We start from the raw sequence: 22572 nt of genomic DNA, 5'->3' as shown, positions 1-22572 counted from the left end.
TTAATAAATTCAGCTAGGAGGAGCCTACCACACAACTGCTGACGCACCTTAGTAAATCTCTGTTGTTTGCGATGTGAATGTTGTCAAACATAGGTGATGTAAAAATGCGGCATTCTATGCCTATCTTCATTACATAATGTCACACGGTATTACTTTTTGGGAAGCCAAGCTAAGGTTTTCCAGGTCTAAAATGTATAATAAGAATAAGGTGAGATGTGAATCCGTGTAAGAATTAGTTGGTGTGAACCCGAGAACATACTGCAGAAACTCGTTACGGAGGTAGGGATTCTAACTACTGTTTCCCAATATATTGATTCCTTAACGAAATCCGCCATTAAAATATATCTCTTTTTCACACCAACAAATCAGTTCATAGAACCAATTATGGAAATAAGAATAATATCCACAAAGATTTAATGTTACTTACTCTGGTCTAGCAAGATGTCCGTTACTCAGGAACACACATTTTCAATAAGCTGCCAGCAGTCATAAAAAGTTTGGTAATTAAAGTTTGATTTGAATGGAGCCTAAAGAATATATTGGTGACCAACTCTTAATCCATTGCTGAATTTCTTAGCAGAGCCAAATAATGTGTGTGTATGTTTATTGATAACATCAAATAATGCAGTCTGACTTCTGTAAACATTCAATAGTGATGTGATCATTGTAAATAAGTGCTGCACAACTACTTTTCCATTTGATGATGCATGGCTGCAATAGCGTAAGACTTATCTGCATCTCAGGGTACTGAACATTTATATGTTTTGTGACAAGTTATTTATCATCTTCTATAAGATTTTTTTTGGACTTATTCCATATCTATGGGCACCTTTCTGCTTGGGATTTGAAGATTCTGACCCGTTTACATCTCGGAGGATCTTCTCACTATATGGATCCATTGCAATGGAAAATACATCTAATCTCTGAACTCCTCCTCCTTATCCTCATCCTCATCCTCATCATCTCTACTCTTCTGAATTGTGCAATTCAAGTAAATAAGAATGACAACATACAAAAATAATGAGGAAAAACATAAAAGTAGTCTGAATAAACGTGGTGATAACAGATCAGCAGTCCACCAGTATTGAGGTTATTAGAAATGAAATTTTAACATACTATTAGACATGAAATTTTAACATACTTGGGCAAGTATGATGAGAGACTGCAAGAGGTTTTGTTGGAGAAACTGTCCTACATCTGCATGAAAGATGTTGGTGTAGCACTGCAAAAAAATTTACTGCGCACAGCTAAGTAAAACTGACACATCTGCAACAACTGATCCATTGGTGTGACACCTGGAAGCCTACTTCAGCTGCTGCTCGCATCCCTGGAGGTCTACAGGTTGAGTCCAGGGCAGTGCACAGCCATTCCGCCACCACTGTCCATGCAAGCAAACTCCTTACTCCTTGATGCTTGCCTCTGTCTGTGCAAGCAGCTATCAGTACTGTGTGAGCCATCTCACCCATCCTGTGTCCGTGACATGATTCTGCGCCCTATGTTCTGGGCTGCTGGGCAGTCTCTAGCCTGCATTACGAGCTCCTGCTTACTGCTGCAGTCAGCGCCCTCCAGAATCACTGCCGTCATTACCAGCAGTCAACTGACACTTTAAGCTATTAGGCCACCTGCAGACAGCCACCTCTCCTTGCATCCCATACACGAGCTTGTGTCCTGCATTCACCGACTTCTCCGAGTATCATCACGATTGTTGTAGTTTATGAACAATAAATATCAGTTTCAACAGTGATGTTTTTTATGACAACACAGACGACACCCTGACACCGGCTCACTCATTAAAATTTTTGGTATTATAATTAATAAAAAGCACAGCATTTATTTCACAGTACATTATTTTATTCTGTTTTCATTTTTTCTTTCAAAATGTATATGTTGTTTAGTGGTTAAATTTTTATAACTGTCACATTTATATAAATATTGTACAATTCAGGAGGTAATTAACACAATACATGGGCGTCCCAGCAACAATGATAAAAGAAAACTGTTTGTAACACCCCCCTCCCCTTGCAATTTGTTATTACTGAATTAAATTTTAATACCAATAATTAATATAAAAAGCTGCTACACTGCAGTGTTCTGTTTATTATGAATTGTCTTACAATCATTGCAAGTTCACCTCAACTGCACAACTACACTGCCGGAAAAAAAATTATTACAGTCTTTTAGAGATTTCCAATTCACTCAAGATTTATTGTTGCAATAGTGCATATGGAATACAAAAAATGATTACATTTATAGATACGTAGCACAAGCTTCTGAGGTATGAGACATTGACCAACGCTGAAACAACCATATTAGTACACGGCGTTCACACCCCAGAGCATTAAGGCCTGGGATGGGGCCTGTGTGTCTTGGACGAATGCAGTCTACGAGACAGCGCTCACCAAATTGATGTCTTATATACAAATGACCATCAATTGCATATGGGCAGAATCTGCTTTCATCACTGAAGACCTTGTCATTCCATTCCATCTTCCAAGTGATCCTCTGACAGTACCAGTCAAGCCATCCACATAAATTGTGTGGTGTGAGTGGAAGATAGGATAGAGATGTGCATGTCCATAGTTTCACTGCTAATAACCAGTTTGCGACAGTTTGTGTCGACACGTGGGCTCACAAGCCCTCTTATCCGTGCTATGGCATCTGTAATCTGTTGTTGTGTACATAGTTCCGCATAGTCAGTGCGTACACAACTTTCCCACTAGAGTGCGCCCCGCTAAGGACAACAGCACTGGCGCAGCGCTCGTCTGTCTCCGCACTACGAGATGGCGCTGCCATAGAGACGGACCAAATTCTGCTTCCGCCAATCTGCGTATTAATATGTAACGCAGCCAATGGGATTGCTGCTAACGTAGAACCTTTTCTCCTCGCGGATCACACTCGCACAGTGATACATGAACGTGCGAGGTATTATAACGAGTGTACAAATCTCCGATTAGGCAGTCTGTACCAGTCTGCATTTGTCTGCACCAGTCTACAGTCAAGTTTCGGTCTATGCCTAATAAGATTACCATATTCCTGTACATAGCCATGAAGATAAATGTATGGACACTTTTGTCAAGTATCAGAGATATATGTGAGAATCAGTGGCATTCCTATCATCTGACCTAACGGCAGAAGATAAACGATAAGACCACGAGACATATTGCCGACACTCGCCTTCTTCGTTAGAGCGACAAGTGAAATAATCTGATGGTGTGTGTACTGAAGGTCTTACAGTACGCACACCACAGCTGCCTTTAAAATACGATGATCCTGGCGGGCGTCTGTCCTATGTGGATGTCCAGAGCCTCATCTATAGGTGTGAGAATGCTCAAGTGAACACTGATGTCAGCATTGTTGCACAACTGACGCACCATGTACATCTTGGATGGCAATTCTCCGAAAAGACCATCCTGCCACTAGGAAGGTCACAATTTGACCCCTTTCAAACTCGCCCATTTGGCTGTAAGAAGCACAAGTGCATCTCTATGGCATGGTTGCCCGCTTGCTTCACATGTTCACACCACACTGAGCCTTCTGGCTGTAAGCATTCCCTGGCAGAATATGTTGAAACCATTATCAGTACATCTATGACCTCCCAGTGGCATATGCCATCATCGGATCAAAGTCAACACTGTCTTTTCAAATGTGTGCAGGCCAAGGCCCAGCCTCTCACTCAAATTTGCTAGGTCCTTCTCTGAAGAGCTCAGTTTGTATAAGTGACAGGTACTGCATATTCGCTATGAAATGACATTACAATATCACACAGAAATAATTTAAAGATTTAGTTCACAATGAAAAAGCAAATTATTACAATGGTTGACACACGGGATTCATTGTTATGTACATTAAAAAGCACTTCCTGCTAAATTTGCAGGCCTAGAGCACGTGAAGAAATTAATTTCACAAATAGTAAAATTTCTGAAGTTGCACCCATTATTCCATAATCAGTTGCAACAGTTATCAATGCAAATGAACGAAGAGTATGGAGACCTCATATATTACTGCAAAGTATGTCGGTTAGGTCCTACCTGGAACGATTTTTCGATTTAAAACTTGCTACCATTGAATTTATGACGAAAAAATGTGTGCAGGAACAAAAATTAGAAACAACCAAAGTAGACTGTAGACTTCGCATTTCAAGGGGACCTGACTGTTTCTGTCCACAGTAAGACATTGCCAGCTAACTTCTTTTTGATTTTTGGGGATGCATTTAAAAAGAAAATCACAGGGATAGTCCAGTTCCCTAAGCTCACCAGTGTTAAAGAAAACACAAAGTTTGAAGAATTTATCATGACCTTTAAAGAACTACAATGAGAGATTTGTAAAGATTTTGAGGACACTCAATCTTTCATCCGTTTCCTAGCTGTTTTTGAGACCGGTTGCCACTTCAGTTGAAGGTGCCCTTGTGCATGTGCAGATGTGACTGACCTGCAAGGAGGTAATTCCAGTTTTAATTGCAAATTTTTTATGTTAAAACCGTTCAGGATGTCTACATTGCTTTCCTCAGGTAGAGTTTCCAAGCTTCTGGAGTGAGGCTGCAAAAATGCTACAAATAGTTCGACTGACCTGTTTGTGTGAAAGACCTTTTTCGATTATGAAATTAAATTACAATTACATGGCAACTTGAGTGCTCTGAAATTGTCTGCATCTCTCTGTATGCCTACAGTTTGTATCACGTAAAAATTTTAATATATCTTCAGAATGGCAAAAACAATTAAATAATATCGAAAATTTGTTTTGTTTGTGACCCATGTTGCTGGGAAATGTAAAAATATAAAATGAAGTAGTATGCAGTGCAACTAAACTGCTATTTAAATGTGTCCCATTTGCAGTTTTCCCCTCTTCCCCCTCCTTGCAATCAGACAGCGTGGCATTGCAGTGTTGGAAATGGGAAGCGAGGCTGAAGCAGGTCAAAAAAGAAAGACTAATGCTTCATTGTCTTGTAGTTGTCTCTAGTCTAAATATTAGTTTCATGCAGCTGTCCACGTTAATCAGCCCTGTGCCAGTCTCTTCATCTCTGCATAATTATTGCAACGTACATTAATTTGAACCTGTTTTCTGTATACGTGTCTATGTTAACAAGTTCTAAGGAGCCATAGTAATGGACGTAACTGAATACGCCACGCGACAAACAGAAATGGGAGGTAATGACAGTGGCACGTAAAGTGCCCTCCGCCACACACCGTTGGCTGGTTTGCGGAGTATAAATGTAGATGTAGATATAGACAACATCCATTCCATATGATCAATAGGGTGTGCTTGTTTTTATATGAACAGCAGACCAACACACAAAGTACTTATTGCTTCTTATTACGTTATCCTTCTCTTTCTCCACAGGATGACCACAGCACACGTTAAGACTCTACAAACCAACTTTGCTATCTAAGTGATCTTTTGTTAAATGTTTTTGTATTGCCACTGTAGCCTAAACATGAGGTTTATACCTCTTAAACATGTTGCTTCATTAAATAATTTGAGTGTCAACAAATTTTGTGACTGAAGTGGCTACAGGCCGATACTGGCCAGGAAAAGTCATCTGTACAAAGAATTTAACAGGTTACGGTGGATATTGAAAATAGCTTAGTCATTCAGGAGGTAGAAGAAAAGTTACTATAATTCTGTGTCTCAAAACCAATACCTGCCGAGATATGGATCATTTAAATTGTGGCAAGTAACGTGTATTATTCATGTGACAAGTAATGTGTACTATTCAGTGCTACAGACATTCTTACTGTTGCAGTTCGTTGTGCAATGAATCACCAGTACTGTTGGAGAACGTTACCCTTGCAGTGGTTTAAGCAGACGGGGCACCACCACATTTTCTACGGATCGTGCACAGTACCTCACTACAATGTTTCATGGGTGATGGACTGGTCAAGGAGGTCCGGTGGCATGGCCTCCCTGTTCACTGGATCTGAGTCTGTTGGATTTCTGGCGATGGGGATATTTAAAAAGCGACGGTGCAGTGGCCATCAAACTTATTTGGTCAGAGCCAATACTGACATTGTGGCGGCAGTATCTCAGGCCATGTATGTACCACTCTTATTATTAATAGGTAACCTACATAAATTAATGTCAGCCCCAATACACGAGATGCAGTTTGCTGTTGACCTCCCCTGTACTGATCATTACAAGTCAGCATCATTCAGAACACATTGTGTTGACTGTCCTCTGTTTCAGATTGTCCCACTCTCAGTGACCCCAAAGTGGTGACACTGCAATTGCCTGTCAAAATGTTGTGTTGCCTGTATGAGGGGATGATTAATTGGTTAATAACACTAATTGTACTTATATTTAAATGCATTATGCAGTATCAGACCCAGATCTGCAAATGTTTACTAAATGTTTTTGAATGTCATTTTTCTTCTACTCATTGTGCTTAATTACAACAGCCTTTAATTTCATATTACTTAGTAGAAATATATTTAACATTTGGAGTTTACTGTCTCTGTAATGCGTGTTCACGGATCCATGTTAGTTCTGTTTAAAATTTATACCTCAACAATTGCTCAGTACTAGGCACACAGAGCAAAAGAATGCATCTGTTTTTATACTTTCAATCCACCAACCACTGATCAGATACTAAGAGAGATATGAAAATAAAACTTAAGCACCCTTCTTTCAAATGACTGTAACAATAAGGGAACACCCCAAAAATCTGGCAACGTTTTAATGGATATCTTGTTCATCTAACGTAAATTTGTAATAAAATTAAACAATCAAAAGCTTGAAACCAGCTAAAACTATTCCAGTTTACTTCTGGGTTTGTTCAGCAGAGCATACATCCCGTCTGCTAACATTATAGAAGGTGCTCCTTCATCGTCATAGCACTGCAACAAACAGCACTCCAATGTCTAGGAGTCTCACGAGTGCAATGGGAACACAATGGGCCACCACACCACAGCCCTGTTGCTGGTTTGTGCCCCATTGCACATCATGACTGCAAGTATGCTACAAAAGGTGGCTACAAGCTTATGAGTGATACTGAAAGGTTGAGACGATTGGGATCTATAGTTGAAAGTTGGCTGAAGTTATTGTGCATCAAGTTCCAACAAAACAATACAATATTGCATTGTATCAACACCATCTCTGCAACGCAAATAACTTAGCTTTTGCTTATAAATTCATAAAACTTTTCCTACTTGTAGTGCGGTACTTCCACATTGATTTAGCTGTAGTTGCTAAGGCATATAAACTGAATGATGAGCTCAGCTCACAAATGCACACTTCACTACATGAATAGATGGAGTTCAATTTCTCGCAAACAGATGGCTTTTCTAGAACTAAGTAAAGGCAATGTGTATCACATGGTTGCTGATCTTAGTAAACAACCAGGGATGACTTGACCAAACCCATAAAAACAGGAAACACCTTGAGAATACCACAACAAAAATATCAACTTGCAATAACGTAATTCAGAAACTACATGAACAACTGCTGATACTCTTCGCATCTCATACTTGCTCTGTGGCCAAATGTTGTGCCCCAGTATGTATCAGAAGTTTTCAATCCAAGCATGCTGATGTAAAAACTATTACCACCACGAGCCTCATATCTTGGACCATCAAATCCACTCCTACATTTTTAGAAAAAGTGTTGAAATCCTGCCCTACCAATCCATGAAGATCTCCCACTACTAAACTGCATGGATGACTGAAGTCCTCATAACTGTCGCCATGTCTGGATGAACGACTTCATAACAACAGTCAAAAATCAAAAGATAAATGGACACATGACTGGGAAAAAAAACCTGCTACAATAATAGTTCCAGAGCTGAAACTTCAACATCCAGAATTGAACTAAACTGAAGACAGTGGATGGAACAAAACTGGGTTAATACTGGGCATGGCGACAGCTTCAAACATCTGATTTATTTTTAAAATAACTTACTGTGTTAACTATTTGACTTTAAGCATGTGAGCGAGAGATAGTTTAGGAAAAGTTTGAAATTATGTGTTAAGTTTGTTGGAAGTCACTAGGTGATCTCATGAATCACTGGATGAATCTAAACTGGGTAATTTGCACCCCATTTTAAGCTAGTTCCTCACGCATCTTAATATTTATGACGTCACATCTCCTGAACTACCTCTTGTACAACGATATAATTTTGCAGTTACTTTAAGTGATATATGTGGTTACTGTATGCAAAGTGTGTTGCGAATAGAGTTAGTAGAAAAAGTAATAAATTAAAATGTTAATGTGCCTGATGTGGATGTCTTACTGCATGGACAGCAAAAATATGGGAAACAGTAAGCTTTTTTCCCTTTCATCATTCTCTCAGGCATTCAGCAAGTTCCGTAGTGTTCAAAATTATGTGTAATCTTTGTTGGATGTTGCTAAGTGCCCTAATACTCAAGTTACTAGGTGAATTAAGTTTGTGTATGTGGTTGATGTCAGTTATGCTGCCCCAAGACAAACACACAGTTTCTAACTTTAATACTTGTCATTTTTGCTGAACATTTAACATAAGTTTATACCTCTTAACAAGCAGATTATGACAGTATTTAAATTTTTGAATTCAGTCAATAACCACGGAAAATATTTAAAATCAAATTTTTGTTGCCCCTATGGTGCAACTGGTACCAGGTTAGCTTTTAGTTATGTATACTGTTTGTGAAAATTGTTAATTCTTTTAAAATTTGTGTAGTTTGTCTATTACGTCTGTGCCCCTGTTTACATGCGATATGTACACTAAATAAATAATTCAGGGTTTCAGGTTCTGAAGAACTGCAAGCAGTAGTTGGGCCCAAAATCATGATGAAAGTGAAAACAATGATTTCACAGAGAACAGTTATATATCTAAATACTATCACATTGGGTAAGCCTCATTTTCTATATGCTAAGTTAAGATTTTTGTAATTAGAAATTTTTTGATATAGTCAAACGCTGTCCCAGTTTCCTCCTCCATCAGTATAAAATCCCCTTTCCAGACATCATCTCCACACAGGAAGGGATGAGTACAAGACATAATTTCTTTATGGATTTGTGAGGACCATACCTATGCTTGCACAGGAATGAAATCTTCATGTAATTGCTAGGAACATTATATGGTCAAGAAATTACTATTTTAGCAAATCAAACAGGTATGATAAATTGCAATTATTTTCAGGAAATATGTTTCTAGTTTTTCTGGAATTCTGAAGAAAATATTTCAGCTAGTGCTATTAGAAAATACGGCCACAGTATATATACACTCCTGGAAATTGAAATAAGAACACCGTGAATTCATTGTCCCAGGAAGGGGAAACTTTACTGACACATTCCTGGAGTCAGATACGTCACATGATCACACTGACAGAACCACAGGCACATAGACACAGGCAACAGAGCATGCACAATGTCGGCACTAGTACAGTGTATATCCACCTTTCGCAGCAATGCAGGCTGCTATTCTCCCACGGAGACGATCGTAGAGATGCTGGATGTAGTCCTGTGGAACGGCTTGCCATGCCATTTCCACCTGGCGCCTCAGTTGGACCAGCGTTCGTGCTGGACGTGCAGACCGCGTGAGACGACGCTTCATCCAGTCCCAAACATGCTCAATGGGGGACAGATCCGGAGATCTTGCTGGCCAGGGTAGTTGACTTACACCTTCTAGAGCACGTTGGGTGGCACGGGATACATGCGGACGTGCATTGTCCTGTTGGAACAGCAAGTTCCCTTGCCGGTCTAGGAATGGTAGAACGATGGGTTCGATGACGGTTTGGATGTACCGTGCACTATTCAGTGTCCCCTGACGTTCACCAGTGGTGTACGGCCAGTGTAGGAGATCGCTCCCCACACCATGATGCCGGGTGTTGACCCTGTGTGCCTCGGTCGTATGCAGTCCTGATTGTGGCGCTCACCTGCACGGCGCCAAACACGCATACGACCATCATTGGCACCAAGGCAGAAGCGACTCTCATCGCTGAAGACGACACGTCTCCATTCGTCCCTCCATTCACGCCTGTCGCGACACCACTGGAGGCGGGCTGCACGATGTCGGGGCGTGAGCGGAAGACGGCCTAACGGTGTGCGGGACCGTAGCCCAGCTTCATGGAGACGGTTGCGAATGGTCCTCGCCGATACCCCAGGAGCAACAGTGTCCCTAATTTGCTGGGAAGTGGCGGTGCGGTCCCCTACGGCACTGCGTAGGATCCTACGGTCTTGGCGTGCATCCGTGCGTCGCTGCGGTCCGGTCCCAGGTCGACGGGCACGTGCACCTTCCGCCGACCACTGGCGACAACATCGATGTACTGTGGAGACCTCACGCCCCACGTGTTGAGCAATTCGGCGGTACGTCCACCCGGCCTCCCGCATGCCCACTATACGCCCTCGCTCAAAGTCCGTCAACTGCACATACGGTTCACGTACACGCTGTCGCGGCATGCTACCAGTGTTAAAGACTGCGATGGAGCTCCGTATGCCACAGCAAACTGGCTGACACTGACGGCGGCGGTGCACAAATGCTGCGCAGCTAGCGCCATTCGACGGCCAACACCGCGGTTCCTGGTGTGTCCGCTGTGCCGTGCGTGTGATCATTGCTTGTACAGCCCTCTCGCAGTGTCCGGAGCAAGTATGGTGGGTCTGACACACCGGTGTCAATGTGTTCTTTTTTCCATTTCCAGGAGTGTATATGGTTATAATAGAGGGAAACATTCCACGTAGGAAAAATATATCTAAAAACAAAGATGATGTGACTTACCAAATGAATGTGCTGGCAGGTCGACAGGCACACAAACAAACACAAACATACACACAGAATTCAAGCTTTCGCAACAAACTGTTGCCTCATCAGGAAAGAGGGAAGGAGAGGGAAAGACGAAAGGATGTGGGTTTTAAGGGAGAGGGTAAGGAGTCATTCCAATCCCGGGAGCGGAAAGACTTACCTTAGGAGGAAAAAAGGACGGGTATACACTCGCGCACACACACACACACACACACACACACACACACACACACACATATCGGTGTGGATGGATGTGTGTGTGTGTGTGTGTGTGTGTGTGTGTGTGTGTGTGTGTGTGTGTGTGTGTGTACCCGTCCTTTTTTCCCCCTAAGGTAAGTCTTTCCGCTCCCGGGATTGGAATGACTCCTTACACTCTCCCTTAAAACCCACATCCTTTCGTCTTTCCCTCTCCTTCCCTCTTTCCTGATGAGGCAACAGTTTGTTGCGAAAGCTTGAATTCTATGTGTATGTTTGTGTTTCTTTGTGTGTCTGTCAACCTGCCAGCACATTCATTTGGTAAGTCACATCATCTTTGTATATATATATATATATATATATATATATATATAACAGAGGGAAACATTCCACGTGGAAAAAATATATCTAAAAAGAAAGATGATGAGACTTACCAAACAAAGGCGCTGGCAGGTCGATAGACACACAAACAAACACAAATATACACACAAAATTCTAGCTTTCGCAACCAACGGTTGCTTCGTCAGGAAAGAGGGAAGGAGAGGGAAAGATGAAAGGATGTGGGTTTTAAGGGAGAGGGTAAGGAGTCATTCCAATCCCGGGAGCGGAAAGACTTACCTTAGGGGGGAGAGGGTAAGGAGTCATTCCAATCCCGGGAGCGGAAAGACTTACCTTAGGGGCAAAAAAGGACAGTATACCTGTCCTTTTTTCCCCCTAAGGTAAGTCTTTCCGCTCCCGGGATTGGAATGACTCCTTACCCTCTCCCTTAAAACCCACATCCTTTCATCTTTCCATCTCCTTCCCTCTTTCCTGACGAAGCAACCGTTGGTTGCGAAAGCTAGAATTTTGTGTGTATATTTGTGTTTGTGTGTCTATCGACCTGCCAGCGCCTTTGTTTGGTAAGTCTCATCATCTTTCTTTTTATATTATATATATATATATATATATATATATATATATATAGAGAGAGAGAGAGAGAGAGAGAGACTTAACAAACAAAAGCGCTGGCAGGTCGATAGACACACAAACAAACACAAATATACACACAAAATTCAAGCTTTCGCAACAAACTGTTGCCTCATCAGGAAAGAGGGAAGGAGAGGGAAAGACGAAAGGATGTGGGTTTTAAGGGAGAGGGTAAGGAGTCATCCCAATCCCGGGAGCGGAAAGACTTACCTTAGGGGGAAAAAAGGACAGGTATACACTCGCACACACACACATATCCATCCACACATACAGACACAAGCAGACATATTTAAAGACAAAGAGTTTGGGCAGAGATGTCAGTCGAGGTGGAAGAGTAGAGGCAAAGAAGTTGTTGAGAGACAGGTGAGGTATGAGTGGCGGCAACTGGAAATTAGCGGAGATTGAGGCCTGGCGGATAACGAGAAGAGAGGATATACTGAAGGGCAAGTTCCCATCTCCGGAGTTCGGATAGGTTGGTGTTGGTGGGAAGTATCCAGATAGCCCGGACGGTGTAACACTGTGCCAAGATGTGCTGGCTGTGCACCAAGGCATGTTTAGCCACAGGGTGATCCTCATTACCAACAAACGCTGTCTGCCTGTGTCCATTCATGCGAATGGACAGTTTGTTGCTGGTCATTCCCACGTAGAATGCATCACAGTGTAGGCAGGTCAGTTGGTAAATCACGTGGGTGCTTTCACACGTGGCTCTGCCTTTGATCGTGTACACCTTCCGGGTTACAGGACTGGAGTAGGTGGTGGTGGTGGGAGGGTGCATGGGACAGGTTTTGCACCGGGGGCGGTTACAAGGATAGGAGCCAGAGGGTAGGGAAGGTGGTTTGGGGATTTCATAGGGATGAACTAACAGGTTACGAAGGTTAGGTGGACGGCGGAAAGACACTCTTGGCGGAGTGGGGAGGATTTCATGAAGGATGGATCTCATTTCAGGGCAGGATTTGAGGAAGTCGTATCCCTGCTGGAGAGCCACATTCAGAGTCTGGTCCAGTCCCGGAAAGTATCCTGTCACAAGTGGGGCACTTTTGTGGTTCTTCTGTGGGGGATTCTGGGTTTGAGGGGATGAGGAAGTGGCTCTGGTTATTTGCTTCTGTACCAGGCCGGGAGGGTAGTTGCGGGATGCGAAAGCTGTTGTCAGGTTGTTGGTGTAATGTTTCAGGGATTCCGGACTGGAGCAGATTCGTTTGCCACGAAGACCTAGGCTGTAGGGAAGGGACCGTTTGATGTGGAATGGGTGGCAGCTGTCATAATGGAGGTACTGTTGCTTGTTGGTGGGTTTGATGTGGACGGACGTGTGAAGTTGGCCATTGGACAGGTGGAGGTCAACGTCAAGGAAAGTGGCATGGGATTTGGAGTAGGACCAGGTGAATCTGATGGAACCAAAGGAGTTGAGGTTGGAGAGGAAATTCTGGAGTTCTTCTTCACTGTGAGTCCAGATCATGAAGATGTCATCAATAAATCTGTACCAAACTTTGGGTTGGCAGACCTGGGTAACCAAGAAGGCTTCCTCTAAGCGACCCATGAATAGGTTGGCATACGAGGGGGCCATCCTGGTACCCATGGCTGTTCCCTTTAATTGTTGGTATGTCTGGCCTTCAAAAGTGAAGAAGTTGTGGGTCAGGATGAAGCTGGCTAAGGTGATGAGGAAAGAGGTTTTAGGTAGGGTGGCAGGTGATCGGCGTGAAAGGAAATGCTCCATCGCAGCGAGGCCCTGGACGTGCGGAATATTTGTGTATAAGGAAGTGGCATCAATGGTTACAAGGATGGTTTCCGGGGGTAACAGATTGGGTAAGGATTCCAGGCGTTCAAGGAAGTGGTTGGTGTCTTTGATGAAGGATGGGAGACTGCATGTAATGGGTTGAAGGTGTTGATCTACGTAGGCAGAGATACGTTCTGTGGGGGCTTGGTAACCAGCTACAATGGGGCGGCCGGGATGATTGGGTTTGTGGATTTTAGGAAGAAGGTAGAAGGTTGGGGTGCGGGGTGTCGGTGGGGTCAGGAGGTTGATGGAGTCAGGTGAAAGGTTTTGCAGGGGGCCTAAGGTTCTGAGGATTCCTTGAAGCTCCGCCTGGACATCGGGAATGGGGTTACCTTGGCAAACTTTGTATGTGGTGTTGTCTGAAAGCTGACGCAGTCCCTCAGCCACATACTCCCGACGATCAAGTACCACGGTCGTGGAACCCTTGTCCGCCGGAAGAATGACGATGGATCGGTCAGCCTTCAGATTACGGATAGCCTGGGCTTCAGCAGTGGTGATGTTGGGTGTAGGATTAAGGTTTTTTAAGAAGGATTGAGATGCAAGGCTGGAAGTCAGAAATTCCTGGAAGGTTTGGAGAGGGTGATTTTGAGGAAGAGGAGGTGGGTCCCGCTGTGACGGAGGACGGAACTGTTCCAGGCAGGGTTCAATTTGGATGGTGTCTTGGGGAGGTGGATCATTAGGAGTAGGATTAGGATCATTTTTCTTCGTGGCAAAGTGATATCTCCAGCAGAGAGTACGGGTGTAGGACAGTAAATCTTTGACGAGGGCTGTTTGGTTGAATCTGGGAGTGGGGCTGAAGGTGAGGCCTTTGGATAGGACAGAGGTTTCAGATTGGGAGAGAGGTTTGGAGGAAAGGTTAACTACTGAATTAGGGTGTTGTGGTTCCAGATTGTGTTGAAAGGAATTTTGAGGTTTTGGAGGGAGTGGAGCTGGAAGTGGGAGATTGAGTAGATGGGAGAGACTGGGTTTGTGTGCAATGAGAGGTGGTTGAGGTTTGCTGGAAGGGTTGTGAAGGGTGAGTGAGTTGCCTTTCCGGAGGTGGGAAACCAGGAGATTGGATAGTTTTTTGAGGTGGAGGGTGGCATGCTGTTCTAATTTACGGTTGGCCTGTAGGAGGATGCTCTGAACAGCCGGTGTGGATGTGGGAGAGGAAAGATTAAGGACTTTTATTAAGGATAGGAGTTGACGGGTGTGTTCATTGGCTGAGTTGATGTGTAGGTGAAGGATTAGGTGGGTGAGGGCCATGGATTGTTCAGTTTGGAACTGGTATAGGGACTGATGGAAGGAAGGGTTGCAGCCAGAGATGGGAACTTTAAGTGTGAGGCCTTTGGGGGTAATGCCAAATGTCAGACAAGCCTGAGAAAATAGAATATGGGAGCGTAATCTGGCTAGGGCGAAGGCATGTCTGCGGAGGGAATGTAAATAAAACTTAATGGGGTCGTTGTGGGGGTGTTGTGCGGGTGACATGGTACTAGAAGGTCGAAAGTGTAACGTGAGGCTGAAATGAAAATGAATATAAAAAATATGTGGGGAGAGATAAAGGTGAAGTAGAAAGCAAATGGAGATCTGGTGTGAAAAGAGGCGAAAAGGGGTTGGTTGGAGCTGGGTTATGTTGATCCTGTGGTGAAATAGTGTAGGTAGAAAACGATGTGCATAAAGGTTAGGTGGTTGTGTTGCCGCCAAAACACGTTAAAGGGTGGAGAAATTCGGGAAAATTTCGAAAAAACTACGTGAGGATGTAATAAAAGTAGTGGTATGGTGGTGGTAGATTATGGAAATGAGGCTAACAATTGTCTGGTGGAGAAATAATAACGTTAAAACCTGTGGGGAGCGGCTAAAAATGATCGGTGATGTGAAAAAACGGAAATCGAAATAAAGCAAAAGTTATTAAAACTAGCCGAAAAGGTTGTTTAATAGCTGAAAGGAACTGTTTGTGAACTAGAAACGGTGGATTTTATAGCAGTAGCGGAAGAAAAAATTTTTGGTTATGGTTTGGAAGTGGGTTACGTATTATTACGTATTGTTAAGTATATATCGGCGGGATAAAATTGTATAGTGGATTACGGTAAAAAGGAGAAGGTGAATACAAAGGGAAACTACTGGCAAAAACAGAAGGAGGAAATAAGACGACAGAAAAGACTTCGAAATGTAACAGTGACAATAACAAACGTCATTGTTGGGTTCAAATTAATGATATGAATATAACAGAGGGAAACATTCCACGTGGAAAAAATATATCTAAAAAGAAAGATGATGAGACTTACCAAACAAAAGCGCTGGCAGGTCGATAGACACACAAACAAACACAAATATACACACAAAATTCAAGCTTTCGCAACAAACTGTTGCCTCATCAGGAAAGAGGGAAGGAGAGGGAAAGACGAAAGGATGTGGGTTTTAAGGGAGAGGGTAAGGAGTCATCCCAATCCCGGGAGCGGAAAGACTTACCTTAGGGGGAAAAAAGGACAGGTATACACTCGCACACACACACATATCCATCCACACATACAGACACAAGCAGACATATTTAAAGACAAAGAGTTTGGGCAGAGATGTCAGTCGAGGTGGAAGAGTAGAGGCAAAGAAGTTGTTGAGAGACAGGTGAGGTATGAGTGGCGGCAACTGGAAATTAGCGGAGATTGAGGCCTGGCGGATAACGAGAAGAGAGGATATACTGAAGGGCAAGTTCCCATCTCCGGAGTTCGGATAGGTTGGTGTTGGTGGGAAGTATCCAGATAGCCCGGACGGTGTAACACTGTGCCAAGATGTGCTGGCTGTGCAACCGTAAATTAGAACAGCATGCCACCCTCCACCTCAAAAAACTATCCAATCTCCTGGTTTCCCACCTCCGGAAAGGCAACTCACTCACCCTTCACAACCCTTCCAGCAAACCTCAACCACCTCTCATTGCACACAAACCCAGTCTCTCCGATCTACTCAATCTCCCACTTCCAGCTCCACTCCCTCCAAAACCTCAAAATTCCTTTCAACACAATCTGGAACCACAACACCCTAATTCAGTAGTTAACCTTTCCTCCAAACCTCTCTCCCAATCTGAAACCTCTGTCCTATCCAAAGGCCTCACCTTCAGCCCCACTCCCAGATTCAACCAAACAGCCCTCGTCAAAGATTTACTGTCCTACACCCGTACTCTCTGCTGGAGATATCACTTTGCCACGAAGAAAAATGATCCTAATCCTACTCCTAATGATCCACCTCCCCAAGACACCATCCAAATTGAACCCTGCCTGGAACAGTTCCGTCCTCCGTCACAGCGGGACCCACCTCCTCTTCCTCAAAATCACCCTCTCCAAACCTTCCAGGAATTTCTGACTTCCAGCCTTGCATCTCAATCCTTCTTAAAAAACCTTAATCCTACACCCAACATCACCACTGCTGAAGCCCAGGCTATCCGTAATCTGAAGGCTGACCGATCCATCGTCATTCTTCCGGCGGACAAGGGTTCCACGACCGTGGTACTTGATCGTCGGGAGTATGTGGCTGAGGGACTGCGTCAGCTTTCAGACAACACCACATACAAAGTTTGCCAAGGTAACCCCATTCCCGATGTCCAGGCGGAGCTTCAAGGAATCCTCAGAACCTTAGGCCCCCTGCAAAACCTTTCACCTGACTCCATCAACCTCCTGACCCCACCGACACCCCGCACCCCAACCTTCTACCTTCTTCCTAAAATCCACAAACCCAATCATCCCGGCCGCCCCATTGTAGCTGGTTACCAAGCCCCCACAGAACGTATCTCTGCCTACGTAGATCAACACCTTCAACCCATTACATGCAGTCTCCCATCCTTCATCAAAGACACCAACCACTTCCTTGAACGCCTGGAATCCTTACCCAATCTGTTACCCCCGGAAACCATCCTTGTAACCATTGATGCCACTTCCTTATACACAAATATTCCGCACGTCCAGGGCCTCGCTGCGATGGAGCATTTCCTTTCACGCCGATCACCTGCCACCCTACCTAAAACCTCTTTCCTCATCACCTTAGCCAGCTTCATCCTGACCCACAACTTCTTCACTTTTGAAGGCCAGACATACCAACAATTAAAGGGAACAGCCATGGGTACCAGGATGGCCCCCTCGTATGCCAACCTATTCATGGGTCGCTTAGAGGAAGCCTTCTTGGTTACCCAGGTCTGCCAACCCAAAGTTTGGTACAGATTTATTGATGACATCTTCATGATCTGGACTCACAGTGAAGAAGAACTCCAGAATTTCCTCTCCAACCTCAACTCCTTTGGTTCCATCAGATTCACCTGGTCCTACTCCAAATCCCATGCCACTTTCCTTGACGTTGACCTCCACCTGTCCAATGGCCAACTTCACACGTCCGTCCACATCAAACCCACCAACAAGCAACAGTACCTCCATTATGACAGCTGCCACCCATTCCACATCAAACGGTCCCTTCCCTACAGCCTAGGTCTTCGTGGCAAACGAATCTGCTCCAGTCCGGAATCCCTGAAACATTACACCAACAACCTGACAACAGCTTTCGCATCCCGCAACTACCCTCCCGGCCTGGTACAGAAGCAAATAACCAGAGCCACTTCCTCATCCCCTCAAACCCAGAATCCCCCACAGAAGAACCACAAAAGTGCCCCACTTGTGACAGGATACTTTCCGGGACTGGACCAGACTCTGAATGTGGCTCTCCAGCAGGGATACGACTTCCTCAAATCCTGCCCTGAAATGAGATCCATCCTTCATGAAATCCTCCCCACTCCGCCAAGAGTGTCTTTCCGCCGTCCACCTAACCTTCGTAACCTGTTAGTTCATCCCTATGAAATCCCCAAACCACCTTCCCTACCCTCTGGCTCCTATCCTTGTAACCGCCCCCGGTGCAAAACCTGTCCCATGCACCCTCCCACCACCACCTACTCCAGTCCTGTAACCCGGAAGGTGTACACGATCAAAGGCAGAGCCACGTGTGAAAGCACCCACGTGATTTACCAACTGACCTGCCTACACTGTGATGCATTCTACGTGGGAATGACCAGCAACAAACTGTCCATTCGCATGAATGGACACAGGCAGACAGCGTTTGTTGGTAATGAGGATCACCCTGTGGCTAAACATGCCTTGGTGCACAGCCAGCACATCTTGGCACAATGTTACACCGTCCGGGCTATCTGGATACTTCCCACCAACACCAACCTATCCGAACTCCGGAGATGGGAACTTGCCCTTCAGTATATCCTCTCTTCTCGTTATCCGCCAGGCCTCAATCTCCGCTAATTTCCAGTTGCCGCCACTCATACCTCACCTGTCTCTCAACAACTTCTTTGCCTCTACTCTTCCACCTCGACTGACATCTCTGCCCAAACTCTTTGTCTTTAAATATGTCTGCTTGTGTCTGTATGTGTGGATGGATATGTGTGTGTGTGCGAGTGTATACCTGTCCTTTTTTCCCCCTAAGGTAAGTCTTTCCGCTCCCGGGATTGGGATGACTCCTTACCCTCTCCCTTAAAACCCACATCCTTTCGTCTTTCCCTCTCCTTCCCTCTTTCCTGATGAGGCAACAGTTTGTTGCGAAAGCTTGAATTTTGTGTGTATATTTGTGTTTGTTTGTGTGTCTATCGACCTGCCAGCGCTTTTGTTTGGTAAGTCTCATCATCTTTCTTTTTAGATATATTTTTTCCACGTGGAATGTTTCCCTCTGTTATATATATATATAAAAACAAAGATGATGTGACTTACCAAACGAAAGCGCTGGCACGTCGATAGACACACAAACAAACACAAACATATACGAAAAGGACGGGTATACACTTGCGCACACACACACACACACACACACACACACACACACACATATCCATCCACACGTATACAGACACAAGCAGACATATTTGAAGACAAATGTCTGCTTGTGTCTGTATATGTGTGGATGGGTATGTGTGTGTGTGCGAGTGTATACCCGTCCTTTTTTCCCCTAAGGTATGTTTGTGTGTCTATCGACCTGCCAGCACTTTCGTTCGGTAAGTCACATCATGACGAAGAAAAAGTTGTGACATTAATCACTGAGAAAAACTGATAGAAAACCAATGTTCTAATATCTGAAAAAAGATACAAATCCTCAAGATATATTCTATTCTCTGCTCAAGATGTGGAGTGCATGAGAATATTTTCAAACAGTATGTCAGGCATCAGCATCACACAAGCTGCATATAAAATGTGAATCGTATTGAAAAACAGTTGGTTTGGTTTCCAACAGATCCCTGCTATCACATATGAAGCAATATCTCTACATACTCATAAAAAATTCAACAGGAAATTGCTAATACATACCTCATGACAGAAATTCTGAACTGTTGTCAGATATTCTTGTAAATCATGGTTTAACCTCTCCAACTCAATTATAACACTTGCATATCTACGTTGAAAATCTTCTGGGATGTGCGTACCAAATGACTTCCTTTTTTCAGCTTCTGTGTTCATGTCCCTAAGCTTTTTAATCTTTGTCTTCTTCACATTCAGTATTTTTGAAAGACGTACCTAGCAACATAAACAAGCACAACAATAAAAAAACAGAAATCTTCAAATTTTAATAATTACTATTTTATCTCTTAGCAGTGCTATCTTTAATCCAGCCGATATATTATTAAGATTGCCTATTATTCTTATTATCTCAGATGTGTAATGGAAGTCTTTGCATTTGTTCTCCTCGTCATTGGTGGAGCTTCAGTGACAAATTTGGACTACTTGGTTAAACAAGTCTTCATTTTTGCAGATTTCTTTTAAGAAAATTATGTGCAATATGAGATTATAATTAAATATTTAGAAACCTAACAACTGCAGCAGAAACAAATATGCACAAAAAAGTGACAAGCGCTAGCTTTTGGAACCTGTATTTCTTCATCTGGAAACTGGGAAGGTATGAAGAAGATAGATAAGAAAATAACAGTTGGGGAGGCCATCCCCCCCACCCAGTGTAGCTTTGCACATTATCTCTAAGTCATTTCACCCCAATATTTATTAAATAAAGTAATTAATTGTTTACACTAAATACACTACAAAAGTGGGTATTAGCTAAGTGTATATATAGAAATAACTAACAAGGAAAATGTTAGACCTGTCTCGTTGAATCATGTTTTAATTTCACTACCCACTGTTAATTAAATCTGCATAAGTTCATTTACAAGTTTACCCAACAACATAAAATGCAAGTTAGTCAAATATGAAATAAGTCGCTTCCTGGCAGATTAAAACTGTGTGCCAGACCGAGACTCGAAGTGCTCTACCAACTGAGCTACCCAAGCACAACTCACGCCCCACCCTCACAGCTTTACTTCTGCCAGTACCTCGTCTCCTGTGAGGGCCGGGGCGTGAGTTGTGCTTGGGTAGCTCAGTCGGTAAAGCACTTGCCCACGAAAGGCAAAGGTCCCGAGTTAGAGTCTCGGTCCGGCACACAGTTTTAATCTGCCAGGAAGTTTCATATCAGCGCACACTCCGCTGCAGAGTGAAAATCACATTATGAAATAAGTCTTTTTTGCATGGTTTCCTCACTTAAAACTGCCTAGTGCAGAGCCCTGAATTTGTGCTCTACAAGCTGCAGCTTCCACAAGTTTGCGGGATGAGCACTAAATCAAATATTGAAATACAACTCAATATTCATAGAGAAATAGCAATTACATTTTATCCATAATATTCTTTCAAAACTGGTAAGGACTATGTGGTAACAGATACAGGAGTTGGACAAACATATGGAAACATTGTGAGAAATGCATGCTTGAATATACATGCAGATGTTAGCCAAGCCTCCAGGTTGCACTGTTGTATCTGACCATGAACAGCACCTGTGTAATGTGCTCAATTCGTTGCAAGTGTCAGTCATGGTCAGAACAGTGTTCCATGTAGTGAGTATACGATGTTGATGTTAAGTGAATTCAAATGTGGAAAATCATTAGTACGTGTCTGGTGTGTGGTTCCATAACCAAGGCTGATGAAATGTTTGGTGTTTCAAAATACACTGTATTGAAGATTTATACTGCATACATGGAAAACAGAAAAACATCATCTGGTAAGTTACAATGCGAAAGAAAGTGTGTTGACTGATCGTGATGTGCAGTCACTGCAGAAGACTGAGAGAGGATGAAATGCAAAAGTGATTACAAAACTGAATGTTCCCATCATGAATCCAGCAAGCACTGCAACAACAGAAAGGCAGCTCCTAAAGCAAGGAATTACAGGGCCAGCAGGAATTGCAAAACCACTCATAGTGATGTCAATGCCCGTAACAGGAAAATGTGGTGCTGAAGCTGTAAAAACTTGAACTTCGGAGCAACAGGAGACAGTCATTTGATAGGGTGAGTGTTGTTTCACACTGTTTCCTATTTCTGGCTTAGTGTATGTCCCAAGATCGAAACATGGCACAGATTCGTTGATGGTTTGGGCTGCAGGGTTGCATTACTGCCAAGGATTAAATGACAATTTTAGCTGATCAGGTCTATGCCATAGTATAATTTGTTCCCATATGATGATACTGCATTCCTAGAAACAGTGCTCACATGGGGTGTCCAGTGATTTTTTTTTTATTTTTAAAGGCCCAATTCTTGATTTTTTTTCAGGGTCATATTGTACTTAGTCCATAACCAATTTCAACTGATATATATATATATATATAAATTTTGTCAATATATAGGAACATAATGGGAACTAGTTTAAGAATCATGATAGAAGGTTGTATACATGGAAGAACCCTGGAGGTACTAAAAGGTATCAGATAGATTATATAATGGTAAGACAGAGATTTAGGAACCAGGTTTTAAATTGTAAGACATTTCCAGGGGCAGATGTGGACTCTGACCACAATCTATTGGTTATGACCTGTAGATTAAAACTGAAGAAACTGCAAAAAGGTGGGAATTTAAGGAGATGGGACCTGGATAAACTGAAAGAACCAGAGG

At 43.3% G+C, this 22572-nt stretch overlaps 1 protein-coding gene across 2 annotated transcripts in view; it reads right to left on the bottom strand.

Annotated features, from left to right (window-relative positions):
• The window catches only part of LOC126252880 (protein lin-9 homolog), a 146684-nt gene that overhangs the window by 10408 nt on the left and 113704 nt on the right, over nt 1–22572 (bottom strand). For both annotated transcript variants that reach the window (XM_049953840.1, XM_049953841.1), the window contains exon 7: nt 19955–20161. In XM_049953840.1, coding sequence (XP_049809797.1) covers nt 19955–20161 — 207 coding nt within the window. The remainder of the gene's footprint in view (nt 1–19954; nt 20162–22572) is intronic.

This window comes from Schistocerca nitens, chromosome 4, assembly GCF_023898315.1.
Source record: "Schistocerca nitens isolate TAMUIC-IGC-003100 chromosome 4, iqSchNite1.1, whole genome shotgun sequence".
Taxonomy (NCBI): Eukaryota; Metazoa; Arthropoda; class Insecta; order Orthoptera; family Acrididae; genus Schistocerca; species Schistocerca nitens.
The sequence above is the reverse complement of the archived record's forward strand: the minus strand, read 5'-3'. Positions and strand labels throughout refer to the sequence as shown.